Here is a 16,559-nt window from a genome sequence, read left to right on the forward strand (position 1 = left end):
CGTTTTTTTTTTTTAACTTTTGGACAATTTTTTTGTGTTCTTCCTTCCCCTTTTCATCTTTACCAGAACACCAAACTCATCCACCAGTGTCCATCCTTCCCCTTTTCTTATTTGCCGGAACACACAACCGGCTAAACCCAACACACTCCGATAATTATCTTCACTTCACCTTTTTTCTCTCAATTGTTAATCATAAATGGATTTTTTTCCACTCATACACCTTTCTCATGTCCTTTAATCTGACACCCATCAACATTGTAATTCTCATTTCTATCAAAGTCATTCTCCTTTACCAATATTAATTCACATTTGTTGATATTATTTTCATCTTCTATGTTGTGAGCTTCTTAGGGTTTGAATTTCTTAACCATTTTGAAGAAATAATTTCAAAGTGTATTAGCCTTGCCAGAAAAATGAAGTTTTTGCCAGAATTGTTTTTGACGCAATTTGATTTTTATTTTTTGATAAAATTTTCTTCTACTCTAATGAAAATCTTTATCAGTGAACTCATTTGAAATTTAATATTTTATTGTTGGATATTGTATGAATTGTTATATAATATTGATATACAAATGATATAAATTGTGTGATTTATATGAATTTATCAATTTTTATACATGTTGTTTGGATAAAACGTGTATGAAATTGACACATCCCCTTAAGAGACAATGAATATAAGAGTAATTTTACGATATCACTCATATTAATTACTCAAGTCATTTAAATGTTGTGGAATGAATAGTATTTAGTAAAAAAGGAGGTAAAAATTAGACACAATGATATTTTATCTCTTTGGTTTTCCATATTAGATAAGTAATATTGGATAGATATTTTTAATATATTGGATAAGTAAAGATGGATAGAGGTTGTACTAACCTATTTACGTGTGATGCTTCACATCCTGGAAGCAATTTTTGTTATACTACATTCATAAATTTAACTTTGAAGGCTTTGTTTGGGTGTTAACATCATCATATTACACAGATTAGTAGCAAGGGAAATAGCAAATAACTCAAGTTGGTTAAAGGGATTCTAATAGCTTAATCTGTATTTGTTTGTTACTTTGGAGTTATTTTATATGCCTCTTGAAAAAATTGGACCGTTAATAATAATCAACCCTTTTCCTAAGTCAACTTTAGAATTGCTGCTTATTTAATCATAAAATCAACAATCAATCTAGTAATCAATATCTAGATTACTTTCATATACAACGCTGCGTTTACTAATGATTTATGGGGAATTTCCTTACGCATTTAAAAAAAAAAAGGAATTTAATTACGTTATCCCACCGTTTCTTGCTGCAAGACGCAATTTAATTGTTCAACATTAGGCACTATTCATGACTATAGAGATTAAACTATAAATCAGTTCAAAGACATAAAAAGAATCTTAAGGCGCTAAAACAAATATTGCAAATTAATACGTCATAATAAAAATGATTATAGTTTAAAAATATTAAATCATGCTAAAATAAGTTTAATAAGTATTAGTTACATGACTAAATATTAAAGGAAATTAAAATTAGATTATGTATTTTAATTGTCTAAACCTATGTAAAATTAAAGAACAAATATTCAATATTATTGTCATTCTTAGTGTTGAATTGATTTCCTTTTTGCATTAGTATTTATTTGATTTTGATTTAAGCTTTATTTTAATTACTAACATCTATGGACTATAGTCTTTATTGGATCATTAGGAATTCTAACTTTCAAACATGAAATAATATATTAAAAGATAAAAACTATGAAAAAGTATAAGAAATATTTAAAAATTATATCAAAGTAAATATTTTTACATATAAAATAAAATTTTAAAATTATATATATAATGTCGGGTTGGTTTGGTCTCGGGTTGGTTATTTTTTAGTTGAAACCAAACCAACCCAAATATAATCGGGTTTTTTTTCCAATACCAAATCACTAGTCGGATTTTTTTTTCGGTTTGATTCGGTTTTCGGTTCGGTTTTGTAGGGGGCATGCTCACTTTCTTCCCTGAAACCAGGGGCGGCTCGATAGTGTTAAAAAAAAGACATGTGCCTTAGGCCCCGAAATTTAAGGGGGCTCATTTTTAATAATAATAGGTTATAAGTTATTTATTTTTTTAACAAATATTGAATGCTATTTGTAGAAAAAGTAAATTTTCATGAAAAATGAAGGAATTATTAGAAGAAATTTGACAATATTTGGAGTACTATATCTCATGATAAATAATTTAAAATAAGAATGGTTATATTATCAATTGAAAACTAGAACAAATCAATTATATAGAAGTTATTAACAATTTAAGTTTAAGGTCCCATTTAATTTTTGTTTTAGGCCACTAATGTGCTTGAGCCGGCGCTGCGTGAAACCAAACATGTTATGTGTTTTCAGCAGTAGTCAACTGCTTTCAAGGAGTGGTGTGTAGATAACTTTCATGTGTTCTTTGGTCATGGTATATGGTGATTAGAGGAAAATATAGGAGAGGTAGTTTGATATTTAGAACAGGTATATAGCTATAGCTTCATCTGTTCATTTCCCAGAAGAATATGGGTAGTCAATTGTGGTTGCTTTCTCCACCTAATAGTACTGCAGGCTAATTTAGAAGAACACACCAGACCGGAAATCACATAGTTAATAAGCTCATATCACATTGTAACTTCAATCCAGATACTTGACTTTAAAATGCCGTTTCTTTGCAAGTTTTTTTTAATAGAGGGTTTTATGAATCGTGAGGAAGGAGAGGCAGAAGATGAGAGATAGTATTTGGTTGAATTGGGAGTACAACTTCTTTTATCCTTGTTAAATCACTTCTTAGGCAGCAAGAGAGTTTTTGTTTAATTGGAGTTCAGTTTATTTGATTCCTTCTCTCGTCCACTAAGATTTGCCGAATAGAGTTAATTGGTACTATACTAGTAAGAGGTAGTAGGAATTGGTTGGTTGGTCAAGATGCACGCAAGTTGATCAGACATTGTAAAAAGAGGAAGTGGGTGTGGGTTATCATCTAGTATTCAGCTCTTCGAAGGTTAAAAGGGGAAAAAGATGATTATTAATGAGTTTCTTCTTAATTTGTAGAATGAAACTAGTGAATCAGAGTTATTGCTTGCCATAACCCTAGACTGGAGGGTGCATAGCAGTTTAGATTGTGGTAGTATTGACCACTAAACTAAACCTTAGAGGAGGAGGAGAATTGAAAAATAGGCCTTATGTCACAGTTGTTAGCTTGTGAGCTCAATAATACGCACAAGAAGACAGGGTGCAGATATACATTTGGAATATCTCGCTAGGATTCCAGATTTCAGTTTCAACTGTCACTAGGTTCTAAGCTTCTCTATACTTGGGGCATTGGACATGAAAAAAAATAATATGATATTTGAAAGAAAGAAAGAAAATTTAAAAACGTTTTAGGAATTGAATTGTGTTTGATAATGCATTTAACTTGAAAAAAGATAATCGTATTTTTAAAATTAAAATATATTACATTAACAAATAAGTATAAATATTAGAGATTTAATTAATGGTCTTATATATTTATAATATGTTATAGTTACAAATCAAAAAGTAGAAACTAGAAAGTATGAATAGTAGTTCTCCAAATATAAAAAATGTAATAGAGAACTACTATTCATATATCTATAAATGGATAATAGAATGATTGGTGAGTTCATTCTCTATTTTACTTTATAACTATAAAAAATAGAGGGTAAAATAAAGATAGATGGGAGACGGTCAATGTATGATCAGAAGTTGTTCATACATGTGATGAGTACTTATTTACTCCATAGTTAATAGTAAAAAATTGAGGGTCTGCCACCATTACATTGTAGCTCAAAATTATATTCGCATCCATTTTTTTTATTCTTGGGAAAAAAGATTCATTCTCTTTTTTATGATGAACATTGTTAACTATGATCATTTACTGTATTTCTTTACGCAATCAGCAAAATACGGAATATATTTGATAGGGAAGGGAAGCATTGTTTTATCACCCAAGAAGTTTGTCCTATACAACATATAAGCAGGGAGAAAAGACATAAAGTCACCACTAAAATTATCTCAAATTTCAAAAAGATATTTTAACTTTGTGGGTGTTCTATTACCCCATTAAACAATTTAAGAGTGTTATAAATATTCCACTTTTCACCCAACCTCAATTGCAAGAAAAGAAGTGCAATCAAGCATCAATTATTGTTTGCCACATATTAATTTTTTAAAATTTTAAATTTTTAGTTTCATTTTCATTTTCAATTTTTCTTCTTCAATCTCCATTCCTCTACATGCCCCAAATGAAGAGAGGAAGCGTTAAAATTTTAAATCCTCTTTCATTTTCAATTGAAAATGAACCTAAAGTAACGGCCAAAAAATCTCCATTTTTCTTTTTCAATTTTAATCCTCTTTCTTCTTCAACCTTCATTCCTCTAAAGTAGCAGCCATTGCCGTCTTCGACGTACTCCATGATGCTTCCCTGTTATAGAGATATTTCTGCCATTAAATCATCACTAAAGCAAGGTAATGAAATTCTATATTCAAACCAAAAATAAAAATAAAAATGGAGTTTCATAGTACTCTCTAATCAATCGAATAATGGAGTTCATGACATTTATTTTATTTTTATAAAAAAAAAAGAGGATAAACGAAGTTAGAGAAACAAAGAAAAGCAAGAGATAAGAAAAAGTGATAAAAATAAATGAAGTAAATGGATCTTCTAAGTTCAAGAAGATAAAGAAAAGGTTATTGGGTTGTTGAATTTGGGTGAAGAAGTTAATAGAAAAGAATGAATTGAGAAAGTTAAAATTAAAAAAATAGAAGTAATTAAAGGAAAATAATATTTTTAATTAAATAAATGTTAAAATAAATATTTATTTATTTTTTGGCTTGACTCACGCCCCAAATGGAGATTGAACCACACTCTCCTGCCACCTAGGCTCATAATGGACAATAAATTCATTATAAATAAGAATAATTGGGTAATAGAATCCTCGCAAAGTAGAAGTGTTGTTTTGAAAATTGGGAACAACTTCAATAATAATTTTAGAATTTTTCTTTATTTTGAACTAGGTACAACCAAGTAAACTTGTATGAGGATCCACTAACTTTTCGACATGTGGATTGTGTGGCCCAAACTGTCAATTAAGGCTGAAAATGAAACCAAAAGGAGAGAGAATGTAAAGTTTGGGTGGAAATTGGGAGAAAATTATGGGGTCTACGTTAAATTCAATTAAATAAATTAAAATATTGTATTGAACGATATACTTTTTCACTTTCAATATAATATTTTAATTTATTTAATTGAATTTAACGTGGATCCCACATTTTGCCTACATTTTCCACCCAAACTTTAGGTTCTGTCGTTTATTTTCAATTTTTCAGCCTTAACTGATAGTTTCACCCCTCCCACGATCCACGTGTCAAAAAATTAGTGGATCCTCATAATTAGTTGGTTTCACTCAAAATATTTCATAATTTTATGTCTTTTCTCGGTAAGCGGGTAATAAGAGTGTTGTATACATTTTTGGAGTTTTGTTGACCTGAGTTTTTTCTGGGAAAGTTGGATATGCCAAAAGAGATTATCCCTTTTGCTGCTTCAGTGCTGACTGTAGTGTCTATAAATAAACCCCATCCATTTATAAACCCCATCTAGCCAATTTTTCTTTCAATGGAGTTCCCAAACTTTGTCAAAAAGTTTAGAGAGAGGATTGGCCATTACTTCCCAAGTAGTACTACAGTAGTGTCACCCAACTCCCCTAGTACTGTAGGTTTATCCCTTGAATCCTCCGCTAACACGGTGACACAACCAGCTGAGCTACAGCTGGAATTGGAAGAGAGTAGCCCGGTAGTTGCTGCTGAAACCAATAATTTGGATAGGTCGATGCTATTCATGGCATTCTGTTTAACATCAGGGGTTGAGATAACTCTGTATTCTCTACAAGCTGGAAACGGCAGCCACTCGCTTCCTTTGTGTTTCCAATTGTTGTCATTTGCTATTTTACTTGCTTTCACTTTACTCTTTGTGGGAAGATTTATAAAGGGCAATTACCCGGCTGAATCTGAATTGCTAGAGCGGGCAGGTATTTTATTTGCCACTACAGCTTTCTACCTTGTCATGACAATGCCCTTTTCTCTATTTCTCAAAGGTTGCTCTTGGGGCGTCTATCTCTTCTCCTTGCTTGCTATTGCTATCTGCAACCATTACTAATGCGCTGCGCTCTAGTCAATGCAGAGAAATTAAATCGTGGTCATAGTTTTTTGATAATAATGAGGACAGTTTTCTTTGGGTTATAAATAAGGTTGTATAGTTAACCTATGTGTGTGGGATAGCTAGTGGTTATTTATCTTGTCATAAGTTATTTCTTACATTTAATTACGATGTTAGCAAATATATACCATCTCCCTCGCGTTTTATAAAAGTTCAGTTTATCTTCTTTGCTTTTTGGTTATCAATTGTATCATCGGTGTAAACTCCTTAAAACTAAAACTGGATATGATTCGTCACTTTCAGTACTAATATTTTATTTATTATAACTAAAAAATATTCAGTCCAAGTTGATTGGCCTCTTGGTGGGAATTGGGATATTCTTTAATGGTTCAAAAAGCACAATTCAATATAAAGCATAGAGAATTTTTTTAATGTTTGTTGAATTCAATATAATTAGTAAGCACAAGAAAGGCAATAATATCAATAATAATATATCTAGTAAAATTTCACAAGTAAAATGAAAAGATAGATTATACACAATTTTATCTTTATCTAGTAAGGATAGAGATGATGTTTTTCAATAGCTATTCAAGTCAAGTAGAATTCCTTAAAAAAAAAAATACAGTAAAAAATATCAATAACAACAAGAATCAATATGAAATTCGATGGAAAGAAAAAATCAGTCTCCGAAAAAAAACCCTTTCATACTTGCACATAAATTCTTATTTAATACAGTAAAATAACATGTGAAATGCACTTGCTATACGAGACAAAATTAATTCGGTCGGTGTGCAGGAAAATGTTACTAGTTCATTTGCAACAAAATAGCTACAAGTTTGAATAAATTGAACAGAAGCAAATAATATTATTTTCAAAAAGCGTTTAAATATATGTTTTTTTTTTTTAATAATGACATAAAATTGAAAATAATTTTATAAAAGCTAAATACGACACACTATTTCACTTTGGGATTGACGTTTACAAAATTAAATTCAAAATAGGATAAGGGATGTAAAGGCCACCATATACTTCCTCGCCGCGGGTATCCGTAGGTAGCCTTGCTATGTATGTTTGATGTTCACGCTGGCGAGCTTCCCCACGGCTGCTCCGGCGACGTTAACGCCGTCGCCGGCGTCGAACTCATGCTGCCGCCACCAGCCCCAATTTCAAACCGTCAAAGTTAGTCCAAAACCCAACAAATTACGGTCGTTTGCAACTACCTCCGTTCCAAAATCGGCAGGTTCAATTTGCACCCCACCACCTGAGGAAGATTCTATAACTGCAAAATCAACTTTGAAGAATCAGCTCAAGAACCCATTAACGCTATCCGAAGAGATCACGCAACTGTGCGAATCCAAAAGCTCGTCGGAAGTTTTCCGTACATTTCAAGAAAACCTCGAAAAGGCCTTCTACCACTCGTCGGAAAAATCCGAGGCCTTAGGCGTACTCTTACAGGCCTGTGGTAAACAAAAGGACATTCAAACGGGTCGTAAAGTCCATGAAATGGTTACTTCTTTGACCCAATTAAAAGATGACGTTATACTCTGTACGCGGCTCATCTCAATGTACTCCATGTGTGGGTATCCTTCCGATTCTCTCTCTGTTTTCCATCAATTACGAAGCAAAAAACTGTATCAATGGAATGTTCTTATGAGTGGGTACACAAAGAATGAACTTTGGGTTGATGCTATTTGTTTGTTTATTGAGCTGATGACTTCAACCGAGGAAAGGCCAGACAATTTTACTTTTCCTTTGGTTATTAAGGCTTGTGGAGGGGTTCTTGATGTGGGTTTAGGGGAAGCTATTCATGGGATGGCATCAAAGATGGGTTTGGTTAGCGATGTCTTTGTAAGCAATGCGTTAATTTCCATGTATGGGAAGTTAAGTCTTGTTGAGGAAGCTATGAAAGTGTTTGAGCATATGCCTGAGAGGAATTTGGTTTCAAGCAACTCAATGATTTCTGGGTTCTCAGCGAATGGGTATATTGAACAAAGTTTTGATCTTTTCAGAAATATATTTACAGGGGATGAAGTTCTTGTTCCAGACACGACTACCGTGGTTATTATGCTGCCAATTTGTGCAGCAGCAGAAGAAGTGGAATTCGGGAAGATTATTCATGGTTTAGCTGTAAAGCTAGGATTAGCTGACGAGTTAACAGTGAATAACTCTTTAGTGGATATGTATTGCAAAGTTGGATACTTTTCTGATGCACAAATTCTGTTTGAAGAAAATGAGAGCAAAAATGTGGTCTCTTGGAACTCCATTATCGGGGGTTATTCAGGAGAAGGAGATGATAGAGGAACATTTCATCTTATGAGAAGGATGCAAAGTACCGATGAGTATGTGAAGGCGAATGAGGTTACTCTATTGAATGTTTTGCCCGTGTGCCTAGAGGAGTCAGAGCAGTTGATACTGAAAGAACTGCATGGCTACTCGCTTAGAAATGGTCTTGAATACCATGAGTTGTTAACAAATGCTTTTATAGCTGCCTATGCAAAGTGTGGATTGCTCAGATACGCTGAGCTTGTATTCTATGGAGTGACGAATAAGACAGTAAGCTCTTGGAATGCACTGATAAGTGGCTATGCTCGGAATGAAGATCCATCCAAGGCTTTGACTCTGTCCTCTGAAATGATGGATTCTGGCTTGCTTCCTGACTGGTTCACTATCGGTAGCCTTCTGTTTGCTTGTTCCCACTTAAAACTGCTACATTGTGGTACAATAATTCACGGTTTTGTGCTTAGAAATGGTCTAGAAGCAGATATGTCTACACTAGTTTCCCTAGTTTCATTCTACATGACTTGTGGAAAACCAGAGCTAGCACAACATCTGTTTGACAGGATAGAAAATAAAAATGTGGTATCCTGGAACGTGATGATAGCTGGTTATTTGCAGAATGCACTACCAGATAAAGCATTTTGTCTGCTTCGTGATATGGTAGCTCATAGATTTCAACCTGATGAAATTTCGGTGACAAGTGTTTTAGGGGCTTGTTCAACATTGTCTGCTGCCAGGCTGGGGAAAGAAGTTCATTGCTTTGCACTGAAATCCAACCTTATAGAGGATAGTTTTGTCCATTGCTCAATCATAGACATGTATGCAAAATCTGGATTTATAGAAATGTCCAAGTATGTTTTTGACCATATTCCACTCAAAGATATAACATCATGGACAGCTATGATTACAGGATATGCAGTTCATGGACTTGGAATGGAGGCCATCAAGCTATTTCAGGAAATGCAAAAATCGGGCTTCAACCCTGCCAGCTTGACATATATCTCTATTTTAATGGCATGTAACCACGCCGGGCTCATTGAAGAAGGTCGACAATATGTAAAAGAGATGCAGACATTGCATGGTCTAAAACCTGAATTGGAGCATTATGCATGCGTGATTGACATGCTGGCTCGTGCTGGACAGTTTGATGATGCCCTAAATCTCATGGCTGAGATGCCTATGCAGCCAGATACTCAAATTTGGTGTTCGTTGCTCAATTCATGTATAGTTCACGCCCAGTCAAATCTTGGGAAGAAATGTGCCAACAAGTTACTGGAATTAAAACCAAAAAGAGCAGAAATTTATGTTTTAGTATCCAATTTTTTTGCTAGATATGGGGACTGGGACTCTGTTAGACAAGTGAGGGACAAGATGAAGGAATTAGGCTTGCAAAAAGAAATTGGTTGCAGTCATATTGAAATAGGAGGAAAAAGCTATAACTTTGCTGTTGGCAATATGTTTTCCAAGCCATAAGAGCTCTAGTGAAGTTTGATGTGACCAAACGGAAACAAATGAATTGGTTAGTACCTGAGATGATTTGGTGCTTCAGCATTTAAATGGAGAGGATAAAGAACAAAATCGAGGTAGCTACAACAAACTGTTTAGAATCACTTATGACTTGACTCACGTTCTTCCTGTTGATGACTCGAAATCTTTTCTCGGGGAAAGCAGTTCACAGGTTACCTCAATGTGCTTTAAGTTAGTGACCACAATGATTGTTAAGGAGATTATCACAAGGATTGGAATAAGACGCACTCTCTCACATTTTTTAAGATGGTTTCTCTGGATACATAGATGAGTCGATTTCACCTGTTTTTGCTAGCCACCCTAATCGTTCGGATGTACATATCAAGTGATATCATATTACATATATTCTAGTTTGGCTTGTGTTTTGATATTCCTTATTAGCAATTGGTGCTTGATTTCAAGAATGACTCCTCCCGTGAAGATATTTCAGTTTTCAGAATCATCTGAAGAACAGTAGTGTGGCAGAACATGTCCTGAAACTTTAGTTCAGTGTGGAATTTCAGTTTCAAAATAAGATGAGAATGACAAGGTTGATATACCAAGAGCCAAGAATTTCATGGTAGTCCTATTCACCCTTCACTCACGATACTACTTCTTTATCAAGTCAGCCGGAGTATTATCGGTTTAACCATTACAATTTCACACAAAAAAAATAATTGAAAATCACTCAGAAACGTGGTAACAAACCAAAAAAATTGAGTTGGCAAATTGCATCTTGCTCAAAAACACTACTGATACCTTGTAGAGTAGAATAACCGAAATTTTGAGACGGTGAGAAATAAAAGCATGAAATTAAACACTACTACTCTCTTTGCACACTTCTTAAAAACTATAAATAAAAGGGTAATATTAGTGTATCATCCTTTACATACGATGCATTGAAAAATGTAATAGGAAATGACTATAATTAATAATAAGGATAAATTAGAAACCAAATGTAAAATTATTCATTGATTTCATAAAGTAGACAAGTATTGTTGTACATCCCAAAATAGCATATAGTAAACAATTATTATTGGACAGAAAAAGTAAATAATATAAATATAATTTATTAACTTACTATGAGGTTATTAGTTAACCCATTAAAAGAAACTTCAAACATATAAGATAACCCAGTATAAAAAACTTCAAACAAGATAAGATAACCCAATAAAAAAATTCAAAATCAAATCATTAAATCAATAATCATTTTTTCCTGATTCATTTTTAAACGCGCTAGGTCCTCTTAACTTTTTGTCTTCGTTGTAAGAAAAAAAAAATTGCGGTGCCCTTTAACTCGGTCGTCTTGCTGCTTCGTAACTGCTCAGCGGGCACTTGCTATTATTTCACGCCATGTTTTCTGAATTCAAGAACGCTAGGTGCCTCTAAGCTCTACGTATCTGAAATGCCACTATATAACTCAACCTTAATCCTTGCTTAGCTGCATTTGAAAATTGGCGGAGCTTTCATTTGAAAATTGACGGAGCTTTCATTGGAAAAATGGATTCTTCGGCGGCAAATTCTGTGTCAAACTCCCCTATATCCTCTGCTCCTCAATCTCCTCGGCCTCCGCCTCCGTCGCAACAGCATCAGGTTCCTCTCGCTTATCTAATTTAAGTGTTCATTCATTTTCCCTCTTTTTTATGGGTTACCTTTTTTTTTCTGTAGGAGGTCTCAAACCTCACTGTTCTTAAAGCTGTGAAGAAGGAGGAAGTGATCGAAGATCCTCTTGAGTAAGTATATATCTAGGCTTTCTTGTATAACTGCTTTGTAATTTATTTTTAAAAAAAAAAAATTGGGGTTGAAGTGTCGGTTCGGCCTTTGGTTTGATTTTTGAATTTATTGTATAATTGGTGATTTTATGGTCCTAAGTGCAATTGGCAGCATTTAAGAGATTTTTTGTTGTTAATTCTTTCATATAAGGAGGAATAGACTCGTAAAGAATTATTTAACGGCCTCTCTAGCTTTACAAGGTAGGGGTAAGACTACGTACATGGTACCCTTCACGAACCCCACAAGTGGGATTACATTGGGTATTTGTTGTTGTTGTAAAATGGGAAATAAGATATACTCATGGCTGATAGTCATGTGGCATTCTTTTGTGAGTTACTTATCACCTATCGACATTGCCCTTCTAACATAAATGATGGGAAGATACAGAGATGGGGCACAACAAGAATATTATTGACGTGACAGTTAGGATTCAGCCGGTAGATATGATAATAAAGGGTATGTATCATAACAGACTTCCAATAATGATAGTTTTTATGGAAGGTGTTTGATAAATTTGATTCATTTGGAGCCCAACTGAAGTTATGTTGGTCTTCTTGTAAAGATAGCATAGAGCGTATCTGGCATCATATGCGACAGCCAGATTCGAAAAAGTAAGATGCTTAATTGATTCTCTTGTAAGGTAGTAATTGAAAAGCAAAATCTGTTGGCTACTCTATTATCTGCTCCCATGTTAATGTCCTATGTGCAACATGAATTCGGTGTTCAAAACTACAATTTTTTGGTGAATCCTTAGAATACATGCTCAATATTTAATGGCAGTAGATTAGTACTTTAGCATTTAACTGAAATAGCAACAGTTTCCTGTAATGGCATCTGTTAAGTGCATGCTTATTAGAGAATCTCTTGAATTATCCATTTTAGCTAAATTAGTAAGCTCAAAAATACTTTCTATGTTTTATGAATCAAATAATGAATGAACTATGCATTATTATTTCCACATGTCTAGATTTGCAGGGCCTACCAGTTTGTTAGTAGTATAGGGATAAAGAGGTAAAACTATAGTCGCATTAATCCTGTCCATTAGTGGTATTATCTTATGTTAAATTTGTATAGCATATCTGAAATGTTTACTGGGCTTTAGGCTCTCCACTACTTGAAAAGTTATGCTAAAGCTTTCTGAAGTTAAATTATACCTAACAAGGTGTCTTGACCAATAGATGGATTCAGGTGTCACATTGAGGGTCTCAACGTGCTTACCAAAAAGTATAGATTCAAGTGCTTGAGAATATTATGGATTAGGCAGGGCAAGGAAATAAAAGCTTTGATAGGAGAAGAAAGTGAAACCCCTCCCACGTGGGATTTTTTATGGAATTGTCGATTGCTTTTTATTGCTTTGAGTCTTCTGATAATTAAAAACTTAACCTAAACTATTAATGGGAGCAATGATGGAAATTAGCACATGGTTTGGAGTTTGAACTACTAGCTAGCCCAGGTTGTTACAAAAGCCTGCTTTTGAATTAAATTGATACAAAATGCTTTTCTATCTCCTAGTTCATGGTCTTTCACTATGTATGGAGAAAGATTATCTTACTTCCATTATTGTCTATTATTAGAGGTAATAAAATTTGCTTTGATTGAAATATACTTTGTACAGTATTCATTATTTCTATAATACGATACTACTTCAAAGGTCAAAATCTTAATCCCATCAAAAACTAGATCTACCTTTATTTTAGACCCCAGTTTTCTCGTAACCAGAGTAATATCAATTTTACCTGTCATGTCTATGGTTAATCAAACTAAAATATTTGATTTGTGAGGAGTTCCTGAGAACAACTTGTTGCGTCTCCATTATTGTATTGAAAATCTAAGTTTTCATGTTAGGCCATCCCTAGCTGGACGTCCTTTTAATAATAAAAACATTATATTTTTCATCATCTGGTAGCACATCTAAGGGATTTTTTGGTATGCTTTTATCAAGTTATTAGCTGTCCGTGATGGTTAATCTTAAGTCTATAGTGCCGATAAAGGGAACAAAAAAGAACTTAAGTCTATAGTACTGATAAAAGGGAAAAAAGACAAAAGCAAGACTATTTATCCTGCTACAGCACTACTTTTAAGTTCTGCTCAAGTCTTCTATCTATATGAATGTAATCTGAACACGATGGAAGTCCTAACTCTCTATTTTCTTTCCATGCTGTGATGTAGTGATATGGAGACTGAACAGGATGAGAAGTTCAAGAGGTATGAAGTTGAGGCGAGGAGATATTTAATGTCCAAGTACTTTTCAGACAAGACTATTTTTGGAGGTAAATAGTCCGAGAAAGCACCATAATAAGGTCAATTTTACTGAGTATTAAATCACCGTGGTTGTTTTTTCTTCTTGTTGCAGGTGAATTTTTATGATTATTTTGTATGACGTCGAATTGCATTTACTTGAGGGATATTACTTGAACATTCACATGTTTTAGAGATATATTTGTCTATTGGTTCCCCCACCATCCATTGCCTAACCTAAGTATCACTTTAAGTTTAAGTGATATGGAGATTCGCATGTTTGTTGCAGTGCTTCACTTTTAAGTCCTTGTCTCCTTTGATGCATTTGACCTTGAGAAGCAACTAGTGTAAACTCATCCAAACAAGATTTAAGGGCTTTTAACAATGTCAGGCTTTTTTCCTTCCTTTTTTCCCATAAAATATAAAGCGAAATCATTGGAAGAGTCTACTGGCTTACCAGGACATCTTTTGATTACTTTAGTTGTGTCATTCCCTATCATCTGATATTTAGCAGAGACGAGTTACTGGGACACAGACTAGACTGTGTACACAATCAACAAGTGAGTGGGAGTAGAAAAGTAAAAGTAGGCATATTTGAATAACCAGTTATAAGCAGATTAACTGAGAGGTAGTATCTTTGTTGGAGATAATCATGTTTCCACAATTAAGGCAGACCAAATGCCTAGCTCTCCCTTGATTATTACTGAATCAAATCTCTTCTTTTTGTTTAGCTAACTCTAACCTATATATGACATCTATAAATGTGTTATTGCAAACTCAGAACTGCCATGTCTGGATAACCTTTTTCCTATAGGTATGAGTCATGAATGTGCTACATCGTTTGAGTTATAAGAGGCTAGTGTCACTCCGCGTGCATCAGGAAAAGGTTAATACTATGTCATATAGTGTTGGGGTTGCAGTTGTATCCCTATGAATTTCTTAGGTCAATTGCAGTTGGCCTTCTATATTAATCGGATGTACCCAAAGGGACAATTGCAGTTATGGCATTAATTGCTATGAATTGTTTCTGTTGAAACCATTGAATAGTTTTCCTTCCCCGAAGTAGCAACGTGATTATTTTTTGACATGAATCAACTTCAATGACAACTGTTTGCAGGAAACATCTTTGATGTAAAAATGGGTATAAATGGAGAGCAAGTAAAAGTAAGTAGGTGCGTAAGTTTTTTACCATATAAATAAAGTATATATACAGCATGTTAATTGAAATGTTATGTGTTGTGTTGTTGCCTCAACGGCTCCTTTCTTTGTCAGGTTTCCTGGGTACCAATCATATGCAGATCCCGCTAATTTTAATGACGATACCAGTAGCGACTCAGTCTCTACAATGGAAACTCCATCCCAGAGTACTGCTAATGGGCATCAACCTTCCCAATCTTGAAATTTCTTTCATTTGATAGCGTCCTCTTGATCAGTAGAAATCTCCTGGACTTGGGTTAAATCTGAAAATTTTCAAGTAAATCAACTAGCGACTTGTATAATTTCTTGAACTATATGTGGAAAAAGGTAAGCAACTTACTTTGGATTGAGGCATGGTTATAGTTGTTGTATGCAAGGACAAAGATAGCATTCGGAGCTCTGGTTGATTAGTTGCTCCTTACTTAGAATGTGTTGTTACGAAGAAAAATGCTTTCGATAATGTTTTTCAAGAAATAAGTGAGGTTTGAAAACATGCAAAATGTTTTTCGGGAAAATAAGTGAGCTTTTTACTTAATTTTGTGTTAGGTACCTAAGCAAAAGATGTTATTTCAAAAGCATTTGTATATAATATAACAAAAATATTACCCTAAAGCTAAGTTAATCATTTTTCAAGAATTTATTTTCCTAGAGAAAATATTATAGAAGGTTTTAGGAAAGGTAAAGATAGGTTGAAAAAGAACAGGTGGAGGTGATTACACATGATACAGCTTGTCTTCAGCTCAAAAAAGAAAAAGTGATTCATATAAACTAGTAGAATGGAGAGATTATGTTACAGCAGGTATCCATATTGCTTCAGGAAGTAGTTTCTTTAAACCACCCTTGATGGTGTAAGAACGTAGTGAATATTGCCACTCAAACCTCAATTTGTTAATTAAGCGCACCTTCTTACATACGTAGGAAATAAAGGAAATGAGCATTTTTGTTCATCTTCGTATTTTTCAAAAAGAACCAAGCTAAACAACCAATTTGAACATGTGCTATATCCCATATCGTTGATTTTCAAGATTCAAACTACAGATTCAAGAACAATAATTTACAAGTTGGCAAACTTATAATAATAAAATACATCTCACTGGACGAGACAAATTCTGCACTTGTCGACGTTTTAACCAACAACTAGCAAGCTCCATTTAAAATTTCCCCATGATCTGCAATTTAACAAATTCACTCTCTTACGAATATAAACAAATGGAGAGCTCCTGGTTGTGTTTTATAACAGTGATGGGATTATGGTGTACCATTGGCTCCAGAACAAAAGTTAAGTTATCCAAACAAATGTCATAGAGCTTCTCTCCAACCTTTGACCAACCTCCCTTTGGCCATCATTCACAACCTGGTGGCATTTGTGGGGGGGGGGGGGGGGGGGGGCG

At 34.0% G+C, this 16,559-nt stretch overlaps 2 protein-coding genes across 3 annotated transcripts in view; both read left to right on the top strand.

The window, feature by feature from the left end:
* LOC102588552 (pentatricopeptide repeat-containing protein At1g18485-like) overlaps positions 1–10,560 on the top strand; it is a 15,665-nt gene extending 5,105 nt beyond the window's left edge. Inside the window, exon 2 of the mRNA XM_006345143.2 lies at positions 7,230–10,560. Coding sequence (XP_006345205.2) covers positions 7,252–9,927 — 2,676 coding nt within the window. The 5' untranslated portion in view covers positions 7,230–7,251 and the 3' untranslated portion in view covers positions 9,928–10,560. The remainder of the gene's footprint in view (positions 1–7,229) is intronic.
* Positions 10,561–11,197: 637 nt separating this feature from the next.
* Positions 11,198–15,564, top strand: LOC102606178 (uncharacterized). Of its 2 annotated transcripts, none has more exons than XM_006345024.2 (5): positions 11,198–11,553; positions 11,629–11,693; positions 13,903–14,003; positions 15,089–15,135; positions 15,244–15,363. In XM_006345024.2, the coding sequence occupies exons 1-5, from the start codon at positions 11,461–11,463 to the stop codon at positions 15,277–15,279; spliced, it is 342 nt and encodes a 113-aa protein (XP_006345086.1). In that variant the 5' UTR covers positions 11,198–11,460; the 3' UTR covers positions 15,280–15,363. The 2 variants fall into 2 exon arrangements, with proteins under 2 accessions (XP_006345086.1, XP_006345085.1); XM_006345023.2 differs by having other exon boundaries at positions 11,200–11,553; positions 15,089–15,143; positions 15,244–15,564.
* The last annotated feature ends 995 nt before the right edge of the window (positions 15,565–16,559 follow it).

This window comes from Solanum tuberosum, unplaced genomic scaffold, assembly GCF_000226075.1.
Source record: "Solanum tuberosum cultivar DM 1-3 516 R44 unplaced genomic scaffold, SolTub_3.0 scf00062, whole genome shotgun sequence".
Taxonomy (NCBI): Eukaryota; Viridiplantae; Streptophyta; class Magnoliopsida; order Solanales; family Solanaceae; genus Solanum; species Solanum tuberosum.

Excerpts from the sequence above, each read along its gene's own strand:
- LOC102606178 (XM_006345023.2), top strand. The coding sequence starts at position 11,461 with ATGGATTCTTCGGCGGCAAATTCTGTGTCAAACTCCCCTATATCCTCT. Across the intron at positions 11,554-11,628 it reads CTCCGTCGCAACAGCATCAG|GAGGTCTCAAACCTCACTGT; the intron begins GTTCCTCTCGCT and ends TTTTTTCTGTAG. Across the intron at positions 15,144-15,243 it reads GAGCAAGTAAAAGTAAGTAG|GTTTCCTGGGTACCAATCAT; the intron begins GTGCGTAAGTTT and ends TTTCTTTGTCAG.